Below are 17,854 nucleotides of genomic sequence, written 5' to 3'. Positions count from 1 at the left end.
CACAGGAGTTTTTCTGTAACTCTGTATTGTTTCTGACAGCTGGAGTAGAACTTGATTAATATAGTGCCTTCCAATTTCAAGGTAGCACTTGACCCATGTAGGTAAACAGAGGGGCTATTATACATTAGGAAATAAATCTCCTGCAGAGCTTGGTGTTAAAACCTTCTTTTGAAAAGGCAAATGCCGAGTGAGAAACAGAGGATCTTTTCTGTCTACCTACCCAGGCATGAGACATGGATAGAAATGTTCTCCAGTGTCATCTCTTTGCCTCAATTGGAGCAACATCAAACGGCCAAGCTTAATGCTAGACTTGAGCTTGTGACACTTGGCCAAGATGGGAAGGTGCAGGTGACATCACTTCTGCACTTGGGGTGCATCTGCAGCATCCTGTTTCTTACCCCTCAGCATTAATGCCAGGTCAGGCTTATAAAGCTGCATCTGATGTTCTTGGCCTTTTCAGGAGGAACAGCTGGGTGAAGCTTCTCACTTGCAGCTTTCAGGCTTCATCTAAAATACTGTTGTAGTTTTCATACAGCTTYAGAGGAGATGGGATGCTAATGCATCTTGACTGTAATTTTGAAGGCAATTCTAGTGGGGGAATTTCTTTCTTTACCCACGGAGTGGTTTTATCAGGATCCCAGTTCCTGTAGCAGGAGCACATTCCTTTTTTTTTTTTCCTCACATGTGAGAAATGGCCCCTCTTTCCTTTCTGGCAGTGTAAATACAAAACACTGATGTAGGTAAAAGAATTTGTAATAAAAAATAAAAATAAAAAAAAATACAAGGGGGTGCACTTATCTCTTGGAGAATAGAGACCTCTTGCTCCTGTTCATGTCCCATGGCAGATGGCACCGACTTCAGGTGAAGCTCACCACCCACCTTRTCCCCCTGGCAGCAGCACCTGTAGCAGGACTGCTGAGCTGCACCTTGCCCTTTGGTTTCCAGAATTTGTTGTTCGTGTCTACATTACTAATTTTATATTTTAATTAAGCCAAAGAAATCTGCAAAGAAGCGGGAGCCGATTCAAGCCAGCACAGCAGGAGAAGCAATTGAAAAGATGTTAGAACAGAAGAAAATCTCAAGTAAAATTAATTATAATGTGCTAAGGGACCTGAACAGCAAAGGAAGCAACACACCAAAGAAAGAGGATGACAGCACCGATGACAGCACCAACACCAAGAGGCTGTCAAGAAGAAAATCTATTGCCAGTAGGAATATAGCCAACCCTGTAAACAGTGTGGGAAAAAGGTACTGCAATTGTTCATTTCTATCTCTGTCTGTGCGACTGTCTATGTATCTTCCTGAGCCAGCTGATGTAGGTACTGAAACATTTGTTTGAGGCTAAAATAATGTTGAGGCTCTGTTTTTATTTATTTTGCCCGCAGCGCTGCGGTGAAACCTTATTTATAGCTCACACATGAGCGGGCTGTTTCGTTAGAGTTAAATCATCACAGAGGGAAAAAAAACACAGAAAAAAACCCTGAGTGGGAATTCCTAAATGTGAATCTTTCAGCCACGGACTCCTTTTCTCTCTTACAGCCCTGACGTTTGTTGTCCTTCCTTTCTAAGTTGTCTACATTCACTGACATGACACTAAATGTTCTAAAGCTTTGGCTTTTTGCTTGATTTGAAAAATATAGTTCCCATCTGTTTTGACAGCTAGCTGTTTTGATTAGCTTTTATTTTAGTTGTATTCCAAACTTTTGTTGTTAATTGATGACACAAATATAAAGCTGTACAGTAAATATGCTTGTCGGTTTTCTCGTCTGCATTTGCAAATGTTTTATAGTGTGATGAAAGCTACTATTTTAATGAGTAAAATATTCAGCCTTGCTGGGCAGATTTGTAGTGTGCTCTGGAGTGTGCAGGGAGATTGATGTGTCCTATCTGCAGTATTCAACAGTTTTATTAGTCTTCAGCTTATGAAATCACATCAGATGATGACTTGAACAGCCCCCGTGTCTAGGAATTTCGTATTTGGATGCTATAGATGTAGCTGTTGCCTGCAAGAGGCAGCTTTTTGCTCCCAGGAGCGCAGGCCTGATGCCACAAGGACACGCAGGTTCTTCGTGCAGGAATTTAGCTGGTGTCTCTGTGCCATGTTGGAGTGGTGTGTGGGAGGCAGGGAAGGAGCGCGGGTGCCGGAGCGGGGTTGGGAGGCCTCAGTCTCCCCCATGCAGAGCTCTGGTCCTGGTGCTGCCGCAGAGCTGCCCCTTTTCCTCCTAAAGGAAGCGGATTTKGGGGCTGGGAGAGGGCCTGTTTGGCCAGAATGAGGGATGGAGACACCCGGACCAAGAAGGCCTYGCAGCAGCTCTGCAAAGCCAGCGTGTGCAGGCAAGAAATGCCTTGTTTTGACATGATTTGTGGCATTCTTCTTCTAAGCCAAAAATGAGCACTGCCCGTGCAGCCTTGCTGTCGCCGGGACAGATTTTCATAATGTAACATACTTATTTTTTCCCTTGTTCTTTCTTTCGTCTGTGTTTTACSCAAACAACTTCACCTTCCCGCAGCTTCTCACGCTTCCTACCAACACCAGCTGCCAGTTCTTTGCTCACTGAGGATTTCAGTCCCCTGTGTTTCTCCTCACAGTCACTAGTGACCCAAACCCATGTGTTTTCGCTAGCAAAGGAGATCAAAGATGCATTAGGATTAACTACCAGCGCTCCAAACCAGTCAGATTTCCAGTATTTGTAATAAACCAAGGCTCCAGTTCAGTTGTCCGCAGTGAAACTGGGCGATGGGCAGCAGGGGCTGGGAGGCTCCCGTCACCTGTAGCCAGGAGGGGCACACGGAGCTGCTCGGCTGCCTCTGCCAGGGCTCCCCGCGGTGCTYGTGTTGAAGTCAGCGCTCAACAGGTGCCGTAAATATTTAATTTAACCGTGGTGCAACTTGAAAAGGTTTCTGCCTAAATACAAATCAGTATTTGCCAAAAGCAGGTAATAAAGGATGTTTGTTTTTCCCCTTGAGAGCCTAAAGTACGTCCTCCAGATGCGCCGCAGAGTTTTCTGATGATGATTAGCAGATCTCAGATACAATAAATTTTGCAGCAAGACTCTCCAAGATATATGCAGATACGTGGGTTAGGGAGAATTTGCACTCCAGAAATAGGCAGTGTTCTGCTTAAATAATATCAAGGATGTAGGAAACCATTAATRTGGGGTTTTTAATTTTTTTTTTGCATACAATTAAAGATTTATGAAATACCTCTGATTTTCTTTTTGCTAGTCGTCTAAATGCCATGCCTTTTAAATGGCACRCATAAATTTCTGTGTTCAGCATTGTTCTTATATGCCGTGCCTTCATTTCCTTTGTTCAGCATTGTTCCTCTGAGAGGTGAATGGCTAAATACTTCTCCAGCGCTACAAAATTCACGGTAATTTATATGCAATTAATAATAATGCAAACCCTGCAYGGTGCTCATTAGAAAATGAATGGAGCACATAATATATCTGTATCCAGGAGGCTTCTGCTGAGATGTTGCAAACCGTTTTGGTTTATAGTGATTTACAGTCCGGCATGTTTATATATCTTAATTATTTAAGATAAGTAAGCTGCATTTGACTGCAGAAGCACCTTGCTTCAGTCCAGTCCTGCATTTCAGTAATAGCCAGGTTTTAAAGAGCTACTGATTGAGTCCCAATCCCAATTAAAAGGGACCAAAACTAAACTACTGTGTGTTCAACAGACAAGGAAAAGAGTGCTGGGATTTGGTGATTAAAATAGAGGTAAAAAAGTAGTATAGTGCACAGTTATTTCCAGGGAAAGGATCTGAAATATCTTTAAAGAAAGAGATTGTCCCAGCCAGACATGAAGTAATTTCTGGGTGCTTCTCTTTCTCCTTCTCCTTTTTTTTTTTTCTTTTCTTTTTTTTTTTTTTTGTTGCAGAAAATAGCAGCTAGAGTTTTAAGCAGTTACATTATTTGGAGGAAAACTGCTTCTATTTACTGATGATATAATGATAAGCAAATTTTGCAGTTTTGGGAAGAGTTGCTGATTTCTGTCAGATTTATGAACACTGGAATGCTAAGCATGTTTCAGGAACCGTGCTTAAACTGCATATTCTTTCAGTAAATGGCCCTCTTARTAGAGCTTTATTATTTAATGTAAGTTTAATATAGTTTTATTTGGTTCCAAAGACGGTAGAATTTATCTGCATAATTTTTCATTTAAAAATCCAAATTTTGAAATCTTAGATTACTCGCTTTTTTTTCCCTGAACTTTTGATTAAAAAGTACTTTCAAATAATAATTATTTTAAGGCTCATGCAAGGCTCTGTGTTCTTARAGGATACCATTACTTTCAGAAGGCAACTGTATTTCTGAGGAGTTTTCCTTACCATAAATTCTGTACAGTTTTTGAGTTTTAGAAAAACACAAATTTCCCGGACTTATTCTGGAGTTGCACTTACTGCATCTGGTAGGAAACTAGTAGTAGGAAACTGTCAGTGTAAAGACTTTTAAGGAAGCTCGTCTTGTGTAAGTAGTTTTCATTRCTTTTCTTACTGCCTTTTGTTTTGGCTCTGTGGGTATCGAGACTGGTGTTTCATAAGAAAAAGCCATTTCATTTTCAGCGTGTTACCGAGATGCAGCACAGTGCATGTTAGGATAATAGATGTTGCACCTTTAATTTCAATTACCAACTAGCCAGTTTATCTTCACTAATGTCTTCTGTGCTCATGAAGAAGGTGTCATAGAAGTATAATGTGTTGAACTCCTGGAGAGTAATGATTGCCACTTGGAGCTGCTTAAAACTTAAACTCTAGTTAGAACAGAGTCACGCTCTCGAGTTCTTCAAGTCCAATAAAGAGAGGGTTTAGGTCTGAAAGCTTTTGATTAGAAACTTAATAATTTATTTTATATTTACTTGACCTGAATTTTATAGTGTTCCTCTTGAAGTGAAATCTGTTGTACCGAGAAAATGTAGGAAGAAAAAGCCTTTCAAGTCACTACTTTTTAAAAAAGAAAATTGAGCCTGTTTATTGCTATGTACTTGAAATCAGTAATGATATCAGAGAGGACAGGATATATTATCAGGGGAATAAATGTGTCAGGTTAATCTCCCGAAGAACTTGCCTCGGAAGAAATGAAGCAGGGCTGCGAGCACAGCTGAATCCACGGTCATAAAGCAACGTTGTTCTCAATGGGAGCGTAGGAATACACTGCAGGGAAGCGAGCCCCGCTTGCTGTGAGTGCAGCGGGGCCCGGGGCGGGTTTTGGGGCTGCGGATGCTGCACGTGGGGCAGGACGGTCCCACTGCACTGCGGAGCCGAGTCTCGCATCCCGGCATCCCGAGCAGCAGCGGCTCCGTCCGCTCGCCAAGGCCCTGGCCTCGGGAGCACGCCGAATTAGCAGCTGCTGCTGCTCGGGTTTCTTGTCTTTGCAAGGGGCCTGGTGATGCYGAGAAAAAGATCCGTTTTTGTTAGAGAGACTGTCTGCAGTGCTGCACGTCCTGCTTTCTGCCCCGTGTGCGAGGAGTTTGGGTTGATGTGATTGGTTTTGCCAGCCGGTTTTTGGTAAAGTGATGGCAAAGAAAGGCCGTCGATGCCTGGAGGGCTGCTTAAACCTGGGGGCTGCTTAATCTGTCGGGTGCTTTGCAGCCTGACAGCTCAGGGGTGGCAGCAAGAGGGCCTGAACTTATTTTCCTGTAGGAGAATCACAGAATGCTTAAGGTTGGAAGGGACTTCTAGAGATCATCCAGTCCAACCCCCTCTGCTCACGCAGGGTCACCCAGAGCGCGGGGCACAAGGCAGCAYACAGGCGGGTTGGGAAGATCTCCAGAGAAGGAGACTCCACAACCTCTCTGGGCAGCCTGTGCCAGGGCTCTGTCACCCTCACTGTCAAGAAWTTTTTCCTTAAGTTCCTGCAGAACTTCTGGTGCTTCAGTTTGTAGCCATTTCCTCTAGTCCTGTCACTGGCCACCACTGAAAAGAGGCCACCCCCTCCTCCTCACTGCCTCCCTTGAGGTATTTATACACRCTGATCAGGTCCCCCCYCAGCCTCCTCTTCCTCAGGCTGAACAGGCCCAGCTCCCTCAGCCTTTGCTCATAAGGCAGATGTTCCAGGCCCCTGATCACCCTCGGAGCCTTGCACTCGACTATCCCAAGCAGCTTCACAAGCAGCTCCAGAACTTCCTATAGGTTCTCCTATAGGATAAGCAAGACTAATATTGAAAACAAAAGAGTTTGAAAATCAAGCTCTAGAAGTGCAGCATGATACACCACTTCCAAAGTCACCAAATAAGCAACTTGTTTTTATATAACCTTGTTCACATGAGAAAGTGGTCAGCATCCAGGATAATAGAAATTCAGACTTTACTCCATCTTCCCTGAACTGCTATTTGTCTTTTGCAGCATGGAAACTTGCTCTTCCAGTGAACTTTTGGATATAATGAATGTCTTAGCAGAGTCCGTGTCTTTTTCCCCTRGTGAAGAAGAAAGGCAGAATACCCCAAATACCTATTTCCTTCTCATTTAGGATCACTGATAGGAATGAACCTGTTATTTTTTTGGCTTGTTGTTTGCACAGACAGARCTGTTGTGCTGCACGACATGCCGTTTGAACATTATTAACTCAGCTGGAAGCCTCAACGTCCATAAGGCTTATGCTACATTTACCATGACTTGTAATTTGCTTTTATAAACCCAAAGCAAACAGGTTTCTGCTTGGAATGTGCAATATAATATTTCTATTTTATTTTACATTATGAGACTGGTATTTATGGAGGGGAAGAGAGTGAGCTCAGTTTTTCCAGATTACTTAGATCGATCCAGGACAGCATGAAACAAAACTCATTTTAAATAATCCAAGGCATTCCTGGACATCTGAAAAAGAATGCAAGTGATTACTCTGCTAGGTTGTGCCTAGCTGATGTAGCAGTTAAACCCAGCTATTTCCTTAGGTTGCAAAGCACATTTGAGTCATTTGAATCCAGAAAAGAGCTGGGTATTTCAGAACTCCTCACAGTAGGAAATAATGACATTGGAATGATGGTTGGTAGCGTTCATCCAGGGCCTGGCCGCAGTTCCTTGCAGCCGGTGCAGAGTCCCATGCACGTGCCGGGTTCCCTCGAGCAGGGCTATGGAAAACGGAGGGAAGCCCCTGCCTTTGGCACACAGGGAGCCTTGGAGAGTCTTTTCCCTGCTAACTTTGCTCTGTACTCTCCATACAAATTGCTCCTTTGAGATGGGATCTTAAGTGTGTTTTTAGATGCTTTAATTTTTCCACTATTTATTTTTTTTTCAGGTTTGCCTTCAGCTCGCTCTCTAATTTACCTTTGATATCCTGTTCTTCCCTCTCTGCTTTGAAGCCTGTTACATGGCTTGGAATCCATGTGTCCTCCTCAGTGTGAGATATTAAATTTTATTTCTTGTCTTTTCTTGTGCTTCAGGCCCTCTTCTTTATATGCAACTAACACACTAGCACATATTTCCCACTTGGGATAAAATTCCTTACAGAAGATGCTCGGCCTGGAAGTTCTTGTTGAGGGGGTTATTTCGGGGTTCTTCTGTAGCAGAATTGAGTTTTTGGTTTGGTTTTGGTYGGTGTTTTCTCTTGTGATGGCTGAGGGATTAACTAGGCTGTGCTTTTTGGTATGAATTTACACGTGTGAACCTTGCCATGTGAGCCTATGGAACTGCTTTTTTGCTTGAATATAATGCCCTTGGTTAATAAATTCTCTAAGAGACTTTGACGTAACTGTTTTCTCATGTGGTCCATGCTTGGAGAATTTCTTTAGGGTGAAGAATTTTATGTGTGTTTATGCTTTGTTGTGGGATATAATCATTTAAATCAAAGGTTAATCTGAATGATTAATGATTTTGAACAGGAGAATGATGACATTTTATAAGTACCACCACTCAAAATAAATCTTCCTTTTTTCTTTTCACTCAACTTAAAGAAGGACAAGTTTATACATATTGCAATTAGTATTTTATTTAACAAAAAAAAAAAAAGCAAAGCCATGAAAGAAAAATGATTCCAGCACGTGCAAGCTTCTGCTTTTCAAGCCATGCACCTGCCTTTTTAAAGCGAGTTGTACAGGGGAGAGCTGCACAAATGACCTTGAAAGGAGCTGACACATGCGTGTACTTGTTCACAGTTGGCTTGAGGAGCTGATCTTGTAAAGCCCGYAGTAATGGTGTAAGCTGGTTAATGCTGCAGGTTACTGCTGTTCACGCGGCCCGGGAAGCCTTTTGCAATCAGCAGATAAATCAGAGGCAAGAAGTGGAAATACATTTCTTTGACCCAACATGTTTTAAAATGTTCTTGAGGTCTGCATGCTAAAATTCAGCGAGCAGCAGACTTGCCCCCTTCGTTAAGGGAGGACACAGGAGGAAAGAATGTGTTTCCTTCGGTGCCCAGCATCACACGCCAGGCTTACCCAGTTGRACAGGCACCACCAGGAGACTTGGGCGGGAGAAAAGCAGGAAACTGCCAGGGAAAAAGTAGAGCTGGTTTCCTTTCCCTTGAATTAATTTCTCTCTAATGAAGAGGGAAATTAATTCTCTCTTCATACGAACAGAGGAAGGAAGGAAATAAAAAAGTACTTTATTTTTAAAAAGTTCCCCAGGCACAGCCTTGCAGGAGCTGGGTGTTTGTTAGGATTTGATGTTTATTCTGACTATTTGGAACTATTTGGAAGATGGAGCCTCCAAAATGGGCAGGCCCCAGCAAGAATAAGAGCATATTCTTCCTTCACATCTAATGGACTTGACACCCCTGGAAATGGAGCTGTGTTGAYCTCGGAGCCACGTGCCTGTGGTGTCCTGCATCAGGCCGATGTCCTGCACAGCTCCGGAGTCAGCTCCTTGCCAGCTGCTGCCCTGCACAGGGTGAGTCTTTAGCCTGCAGGGCCTGGGCCTGTTCCTGGTTCTCCTTTAGGAACTGCTGCTGCCATCGACTGCCAAATCATTTGTGAGCATTTGCAGGAGAAGCTTGGCACTTTTCTGTGGTTCATCAAGATGAGATTACGAAAAAGCTCTTCCTTCATGTATGTGGCTCTCAGTCCTTTATCCTGCAGGAGGGGAGTTACAGAATTGTTTCTCATCTTTTCATGCCTGTTCTACCAATGAATTGATGATAGAAACTAAGTTTTAACATTCCTTGATTTGTTCATTGCTTTATCAAAATTRAGTTTTTTTCCTAAAACTCCAGTTTTGGAAATGCTCACTTTTGAGTACTGGAATTTAAAATACCAAAATTTCAGCACCCATAGCAAACCTGCTTGTATTTTCAGTCTGCACAATATAATAGGAGAGACAAGGCCCTGGAATATCTTAATAATAAGACTGACCATTTATAATGGAATACAAGCTAAYCTCAGTGCAAGCTAACGACTTTGGGAAGTTTGGTGTTACCACAAATTGTTACCATTTGTATGTTTAAATTTTATAGTACAGGCATTTAATATTGTCAAAATTTAGCGTGAGTCTAAAGAAACATGGTAGGCTGTGACTGAAGAGAAGTATTACCATGTTGCCATTTATTTAATCTTATAAGAATCTTTGGGAAATATATTATAAATAAACCCTTCAAGGTAGGGTGAAGAAACATCCAGGGTTGTATGAGAGTTTCAGCAATAAAAAGCTTCTGCTGGATTCAGTTCTTGGTTCCATTTAGCCAAAATGATTAAAATGCTTTCAATTTAAAACTCCAGGGGCATTGATCTGGGTTGACCTTGTGCCCCAGACACAGGTCAAGTCTCCATATTTTTACAGCAGCCTTGTTGTTTGTTTAATATAAATTGGATATTGCTTTTCTGCCTCCCACTCAAGAAAAGCTTCTCCTTGTAGGATTCCAAGCGAGGTCAGCTGGGCAGCACAAAAATGCAGAATGGACTTTTGTGACTGTCCAAAATAATTTCGTCTTGTGTTTAAGACCAAATTGAAGCAATTTTAGCCCAGAAGATAATTTTGTGTGACAGTCGTATTGAGAGCTCCTTGCTTGACTGTGCTCTCGTTTTCAGGTTTATTATAAGAAAATGCCCTGTGATCTTTTTCTTCCAAATTACACTCGTGTCTAATGTGAGACTTAATATAAATATGTATGCACAGTCTCTTGAACTTTAATAGCGTGCCAGCAAAAATAGTCCTGTGTGATTTGAGGGATGAGAGGGGAGAGAAGAAACAAAGGCCTGGAAAGTGTTACGGTTCTCGTTATCAGAACTTCAAGGTGCACATCCTGCTGTCACAGCTGGGAGGGCTTCAACGCTGTGAAGGGCTCGAGTTGTTAGTCCTTAGGTTTTTCTGATTTATTTCTTTGTTTTTCCCAAGTGCAAAATGATTGGCTTCTGAACTGAGTTTCTTTAGATTCTAGTCCAGCAGGGTCTGTTTGTTGACCCCTAGGTAGTTATTTATTTATGTGTATATCTGCTTCTTTTTTCAATGTAAAACAAAGTGGGTGTCTAGAGTGTTTTAGGTTGCAAATGAAGTTGAGTTTTCAGTGAGTATTCATTAAATGCTGAAGGAAATGGAACAAAACAGAAAGTTAACTTTTTCTCAGTACACTATGGCATAGGATATCCTACCAAGACTAATACCCAAACCAGGAATGCAGTCAACTGAAGCATTTTGTTTTGTGACGATTGCATACCTTACCAGTCCAGATAATTGGCAGTCATTAAGTTGTTAGAATTGCAGATTTGACTACAGCTTTGTAAAATATTGTAAAGTAATAGTGATATTTTTACAAACCTTGAAATACTGAGTTGTTTCTTCACATAGTATTTAACAAAATCTCCATAATTAGCTTTATATCAGCTGATGTACTGTAACTTAGTCATTTATGTAAGTGCTATTCCATTACCCAGTGGTGTTTCTGTTGTGCTGATGGATTTCAGTTTGCGTTTATTACTGAACATAGAATGAAACACACTGAGACAACTTCTAAACATGGAAGAAACGCAGAAAATTTAACTTTTTTTTCTCCTGTTCCTGAATTTCCAGCTTACTGTAAGTCAGAAACTTCTCCCCAGCATTTTCCTCTGCCTCCAGTCCAAGACTAGACAACCTGTTTGCCATGCTTAGGATTTGCCAGGACCAAGATAACTTGCCCATCCTCTGCAGAGCTGCAGCTCAGAGGGGAAGCCACTGACTTTTAATACCTTTTCCTCTCCTTCTACTTTGTTTAACACTGGCAGAGAAACCAGTGCCACAGAGGCAGAGGGGAAGGGACAGAGTAGGACATGATGCATGTGGACCTGAGGAGCTGCAGCTGAGGAACCTTCCATCCCAAGTGCTTCTAAAGGTACCGGTTGCTTTGGCAGCGTCCTAAGCAGTGAACTATCTGTAACCCTTCCTTTCCAGCAGGACTGTCGTAGCTGGGAGCAAAAGGATAGAGTAAAGCTATTGTAGTCCTCAGCATGACATAGTGTGATAGGTTTGAAATCTGTATTTCTATTCAGAATTGCTGAGTGTAGCCTTGTTGGGCTGGCTACCCTGAGATACTTGGACATTGAAGCCTTTTAAGGGCCCACGCAGAGCAGAGTTATTTGGCATAGATTAATAAGTCTGTTCTCCGTTATTCAGAAGAGGTTTTAGAGAAGATATTAATGTGAAAGAAATATATACTATATAGGATAGTGTTCTTTTTTTAAGAAAAATCAATATGTTTCATCTCAGTGTGAAGTATGATGGACATACATACGAATCTGGAAGCTGAACAAAGTGGCTGGCTTATTTATTGTGCCAGGTCACTTTTGTCTTTCTAGAGTGGCACGGTGGCAGTTTTAATAGAAAAACATCTTTTGTGTGGATTTGATGGTGCAGTAATAAAGAAACAAAATAATTTAGAAACCTAATAAAACTACTATTGCTGAAGTTGTGCAACACAATCATCAGATTAAAACTGTAGTTTAATCAATTACTCAGCTGGTGAATTAATAACGGGGATTAAGTCAACAGTGAATCAGATCATTAGATGAAGAGAAGCAAGACTGAAATTATGGAGTTATATAATGTATGGCTGATTATTGCAAAACATTAAGCCTCCAAACCGCTGCAAACGTGGTTTGCTTCCCAGCCCTTGGAGGCAGCTTCCTTTCCAGTTTGTTCTTTGGGAAGTCACTTCAACAGTTACCTCCCTGCCTGAAGGYCCTATTAGACAAAGGCGGTTTAGACATTCATTCCTCCCCTGTTTCCTATCAAAAGAACTTTGTGCCAACAGTCTYTGTAAGTAATATTGGCTTAAAAATGATATGCAGCCTGGAGGGTGACGTGGCTGCCTGATGCCTGCTGTGTGCCGGCCTTCTCGGGGATTCCTGGAGCAGCCTGGCAGTCTCCGCTTCACTTTCTTGTCCTCTGGATGGCATTTAGGAGATTAGTGATGTCACTTAGTGACACAGCAGTTGAAAATTTGACCTCATTAGTGGTCAGGATTTGTGATTTCAGCTCTTGAAACGTTCCCGGTGCTTTGGGGAAAGAATGGCTCCCTTTTCCTCCAACTGGGCCCARTCCAAAATGGATTTTGGCCTTTGGACAATTTGGAAAGTAAAATTTTTCAGTTTTTCGTGTCTTTTTAATGTAATTTATTTTTAAAATATGAAAATATGTGCTCCAAAAGTGTGAAGAGAGGAGCTTGCTGAATCAACTTTAGTCTCATCATGGGATAACATCTTGGAATACTTACAACTTAAATTTCCTTGACTTCCTCTATTAATAGAAGCTACACTTCATCCGTCTATCCATAATTTTTCTAGTGTTTATTCAAATATTCTTGTTCCATTTCATTAGCCRAGAACTGGGGGAATGAAATAATTGGATTAGGAGAGTAACCTTAACAAAARCAGAGGTATCAGGAATAACAGACCACTAACATAAAATATTACATTAGCACATCAAGAAAAAACGAGCTCTTTACATACTGAACATAAACAAATGAGCCTCTTATTGAGAAATATGTTATATGTATAATATGTATATATATGAGAAATATTTGTATAAATGTGTCTATACACATTTATTGTTATAAGGAATCCATTTGCATTTATGTAGATGTGTCTTTTTCAGTCAGTCTGGTAGTGTGCATGGGTGGTCTGTGTAGAGCCAAAAATAGATTTTTATGGACAAAATCTGGTCATCAATTTTGATCTATATTTGACATGTCCTTACATTTTCCTTCCTTCTGAATGCATCTGATGAGCTATAGCTCAGAACGCAAAGATATTATATGGCTTAGCTAGGCTGTGTCATGCATTTCATGAAAATAAACCTAAACACTTATTCATCTGCTCTAAAAGCATGAAATTCYGATGTTTAATTCTGTTCTATTAAAAACGTAGAGGGAAGGGAAGGACTGGGGAGCGAGAAAGGGAAGAAAAGAAAAATAAAGTACTAATGAAGGATTTAAAGCTGCTGGGTTTTTTTTCCAGCTGGTGAATTGAGCCCAGCGTAAAGAGGAGCATGCGTAAGTTATAGCAAATGATGAACTCGGAATAATGCAAAGTACAGAACTGTAAAAAGGCATCAAGGGGCTTCCTGGCTCGAGCAGCATTGGTTGGAAGATGCCTCTTTATGTAAAAGTAAACCTCATCCTGCCGACCTTTGCAGACCCTGGCTGCCGGCTCTCCATCTAACCTAAAGGGTTTAGGACAGACCTTAACATCAAAGGGAGCCACAGCCGGGAGCCCCGTTGTATTTTGGAGTCATTTATCCGGCCGCGGCCGCCTGCCTGCGCTGGAGCCGTCGCCCGGCGGCACCGGCAGCGCCGCAGCCCCACGGTGCTGCAGGCCACGCTTTGCATCTCCAGCCTTCGCCCTCTAAAAACAGTGCCCGTCTCCTAACACGATACACGAGAAACCTGACTCCGTGATTCATTTGCCTGAACTTGTTTGGAGGATTTGCTGGTTTTACTGAATCAACATTTTCAGGTGCTTCCTGTGTTTCATCCAGGAGTGGGGAACTAAGTCATGTTTTGTTCAGCTAAAGAGAATATGAATATAATTAAATGCTGTGGAAAATTTGTCTTTGAGCACACAGTAATCTTCAAATTCTGGGGTTTTATATATAGATCTTGTACAGAAAAAGATCTTTAAATAGCTGTGGAAAGTGAAGATTTTATGCATTTATTTCTAGATCATCAGGAGGATTGGCTGAGAACATTTCTGAGATTGAATGATTACTAGGATGTAGTTTTTATATTATCTTTAGGTTGCAATTTGAAATTACCCCTTAACGCATAAGCATATCTTAAATATGAAACCCTCAGAAATTCCGAGATCCCTGAGTGGGCATGAAGTGTAGGGTATGTTCATTATTTTGTTGCCACTTAGTAGCTCACACTTATTAAGTACAGGGTTTTATTAACTTTTTGGTGCAAGACCACACACTGGAAAATCGAGTGGGTGGTTCAGCATTTGCTGACAAGATTGGCAGCTCTTGGAAGTCCAAATCGAAGGTGGCTTTTACAGAGTCCATGTGAGAAACCAGCCTCCATAATGGATGCATTTCTGTTTAAATTACTTTCCATCTCCTTTCAATTTCAATATCTGTTGATTTCATTTTAAACCCCATTTTAAACCAAATGAAATAGCTAAGGCTTTTCCTATCGCAGTAATCACGACCTTTAATATCCTGCTTCTCTACAAACCATGGTTCTGAGAGCTCTTGTTTGTGGTGGTGGCTCCTTGGGAGAGGTTAGTGRAACCAAAGGTCTCCCTGTTAGCTCTAGTTTTAAGTGATTTTAAAAGTTAATCAACGTTTTCTGACTATTATAGCAGTGTTTATCTTTTCCTAAAGCACACTTAGGAGCAGAGTGGAGCTCCTCTCACGTGTACATAGTGCTCCACGTTGCACGAGGTCTGGCCAGTCTGCAGTTTGAACTTCACTTAATGGGGTGAATCTGAAATGATTTAACACTCTCTATTTACCAGCATAGYCAACAGGTCAAAGTCAGGATCCTTTGAAGCACTAATATATAAGAGAGTTTAAACGTACCTGCTCTGAAAAGGTCCTTAAGATGAGATGGGAAATGGTTTTGTTAGGTGATTGCAATGAGTCCTGTATTAATGAAGCGCTGTGTTTATTTTTTGGGATGTGTCTGGGGATGGATTTCATCCCAGTGACCTCGGGGGACCTTGGTGCACTCTGTTACAAGGTGGAACAATGTGTATTTTGATATGTACACAAATCCTGCAAACTGCTGTGAGACTCAGTCCCTAACGAGGCGGATAGTTGAGTGAAAGCGTATTCTCCGTGTTTGTGCAGACTTTTGGAAGGAAATGGTAAAACAATCCTCTTAAGAACATCGGAATTTTTGCCAGCTTATGTTTCAGCTTTCCCTAAAAAGGTCCTTAATATGTTGTTCATAACTTATTATTTTCCTCTTTGGCCTTTTCCCCCAGCAGTGCAGTTTTGTTAAGAAGGACATCACCCTTGTGTATAATGACCTTTCTTTCCTATAGCTCTTACCCAGTGTAATTCAGCGTTATTATCTTTCTCTTTAAGTTAGGCTCTGTTTAAGTTAGGCTCTAAGGTGATTAGCTGGCTGCCTCCTTTTTCAAAATCTAGAGAAAGGATCTTTCATTTTACCTGAAAAAGAAAACATAGCYGGTTTTCTTCTTTTGCTTTGGACTTCAACAACACACACACAAAAAGATTACAATAAGAGAACGGATAAAAAAAAATTCAAAAAAAGTGAAAGATACATACTGATAAAACTGTAGGGAACATTCACATATCTGTCATTTGGTCTCTTGAAGATCAATACTATGAGACTAATCTATGATGCTGCAGCAGTCTGTAATAACTCTAACATATTATCTTTTAGAGTATTATTACTGGAATAAAAATAGCTGTTTTTAAAATTTGAAGATATTGGGATACTCATCCTGGCATTCATTATTTCATAAAATGGATCCACAGTGTTCTCTGTGTGCACACACAGTTCAATAGTCTTTCAAAATGATAGTGATGGGTGATCATGCTGTTCCAGTGATTCCGTCCAGCGCAGGTACGCTTGGACGGATACCCAAAACCCAGAATTCAAAGCCAGCAAGAGGGGACTGGTTCRTATCTGATGCTTAATCTTTACAGAAGTATCATCTCTCTCAGTGCTGCGGCGCAGGGAGAGAAAAGGAGTGTCTGCCCCATGGTGTTTTTGCACAGGGAGATTCACAAAACCAGCTTGAAAGTTTTGTCACTGATTTCTGTTCTTCATAAGTGATTCTGGGAGTTCATAATTTGGCCAGAAGGTAGAAGCGTGCTTGSTAATACACTTAACTGCTCTACTGATGGACAAGCTATGACGCTTGGGCTAATTATAATTTCCTGTGCCTCCATAAATTCGGAATTACGTGTTTGTTCTTGTGCTGTACTCACTTGTTTCACTTATTCCTTTTCTTTCAAGCTGCTGAATGTCAGATTCCCTTTAAATTGGGAAAACATTACATTTCCTTAGCATAATCTTGAGAGTCTTGGTTCTTCATTTATATTTKCAACTTTAATGGGTGCTGCTCAGTAAAAGCCAAATAGGTAGAATTTTTCCTGAGGTTGGATTTGGAAGCTTCCATTAAATGTATGATCATATAGCAAGCAGTCCTATGAGCAGTGCAAATAATAAAGTCAAGTTTCCTTCAGATTCCCATCATTTCCCTTGGCAGTGCTCTTCCTCCTCTGCAGCAAGAGCTCCTCGTGTGTATGGGCAAAGACCTGCAAAGGAGTCAGTTGCTTTTACAGGATTAGCGGGTGTTACAGAAAGTTTGGAGGCCTTGGAGAGCTCTTCCCCCTCTCCTACTGGAGCAATAACTACTGTGTAGTTTTAAACACTGAGAAACTGTTGCTCTTTTGAGTAATTTCCGAGGTGACTCCAAAATCACAGTTTCGCTGGGAATTGAATAGTGTTTAACTCCCTAAAGTGCCTGCCGTAGCGTTGCCTGATCCTGGCAACCCCTACGTAGGTGTGATCCATTTTATCAGCTTTGCTTGTAACTAACCAAAGGCAATTTGTCATAACAGGCGTTGCGTATTGATGACACAGTTGCCTGTGATTGATTAGAAGTGGCAGATTTATTTCAGCCTCAACTCTTTCCATTAGCATTCCTATCGACCATCTGCCCGTGGAAAACCTCACTTGCGAGATAGGCTGTGAGCTTGTTATAAAATTACAAGGTTTCTTAGGGCCTTTTTTGCCAAGTCCTGATGAGCCAGAAAGTTGTCAGTTTTTGTTTCTTGACGGTTCTTGTTGTGTGATATGGTCAAGGCTGCTGTTGGGTCAGCTTGTGATTTRGTTTCAGTATTTTTAATAGTTTTCAGTTTTTGCTTTGATTACAGCAAATATTAAGTCACTGGTTATGCAAGTGTTGTTTGCAGGGGCTGTTACCTATTTCATAGCATTCATTTGTTGCTTAGAATCAGTAGAAAAGTGTTTTTGGTAAAGGAGAGAGAGAAAAAAAAATAGAAAAAAATTGTACCTGATAAAAAGTAGAACTTTTCCTGGAGAACTTGATAGTGAGAATGTCATGTCGCAATTAAAATCATTTGSCCATGCTTCAGGTACCATAATCAAAATCATTTAAAGTGCCAAGGAGGAGTGCTTAAGGGATAAGAAGTTGATTCTGGGTGAATTGTTTTGGAGTTGTCAGTGTGTCCATTAAATGTTAGGGACAGTGACGGATCTGAGAGAAGTTCAGCGCTGCCGTTCAGGGGACAGGGTCTGCTCGGGACATTCAGCGAGGTCTCAGCCGCAGAACTGGGGGTAGCCTCACGAGCTGTAGTGCCACAGCTGCTCTGACCCAGGCATCTCCCGCTGAGTGATCAGGAGCAGCAGGGCTGGCTTCTCTGAGAGCTTCCTAGGCCCTTCCTGCTGCAGCGCCTTCCTAGGCCCTTCCTGCTGCAGCGCCTTCCTAGGCCCTTCCTGCTGCA

General features: G+C 41.5%; 1 protein-coding gene across 1 annotated transcript in view; it reads left to right on the top strand.

The window, feature by feature from the left end:
- The window catches only part of BRF1 (BRF1, RNA polymerase III transcription initiation factor subunit), a 162,416-nt gene that overhangs the window by 117,301 nt on the left and 27,261 nt on the right, over nucleotides 1–17,854 (top strand). Inside the window, exon 15 of the mRNA XM_026039205.1 lies at nucleotides 992–1,248. Within this exon, the coding sequence (XP_025894990.1) occupies nucleotides 992–1,248 (257 nt within the window). The remainder of the gene's footprint in view (nucleotides 1–991; nucleotides 1,249–17,854) is intronic.

The sequence above is a fragment of the Nothoprocta perdicaria genome, unplaced genomic scaffold (assembly GCF_003342845.1).
Source record: "Nothoprocta perdicaria isolate Ctin4 unplaced genomic scaffold, notPer1 scaffold_223, whole genome shotgun sequence".
NCBI classification, from domain to species: domain Eukaryota; kingdom Metazoa; phylum Chordata; class Aves; order Tinamiformes; family Tinamidae; genus Nothoprocta; species Nothoprocta perdicaria.
The sequence above is the reverse complement of the archived record's forward strand: the minus strand, read 5'-3'. Positions and strand labels throughout refer to the sequence as shown.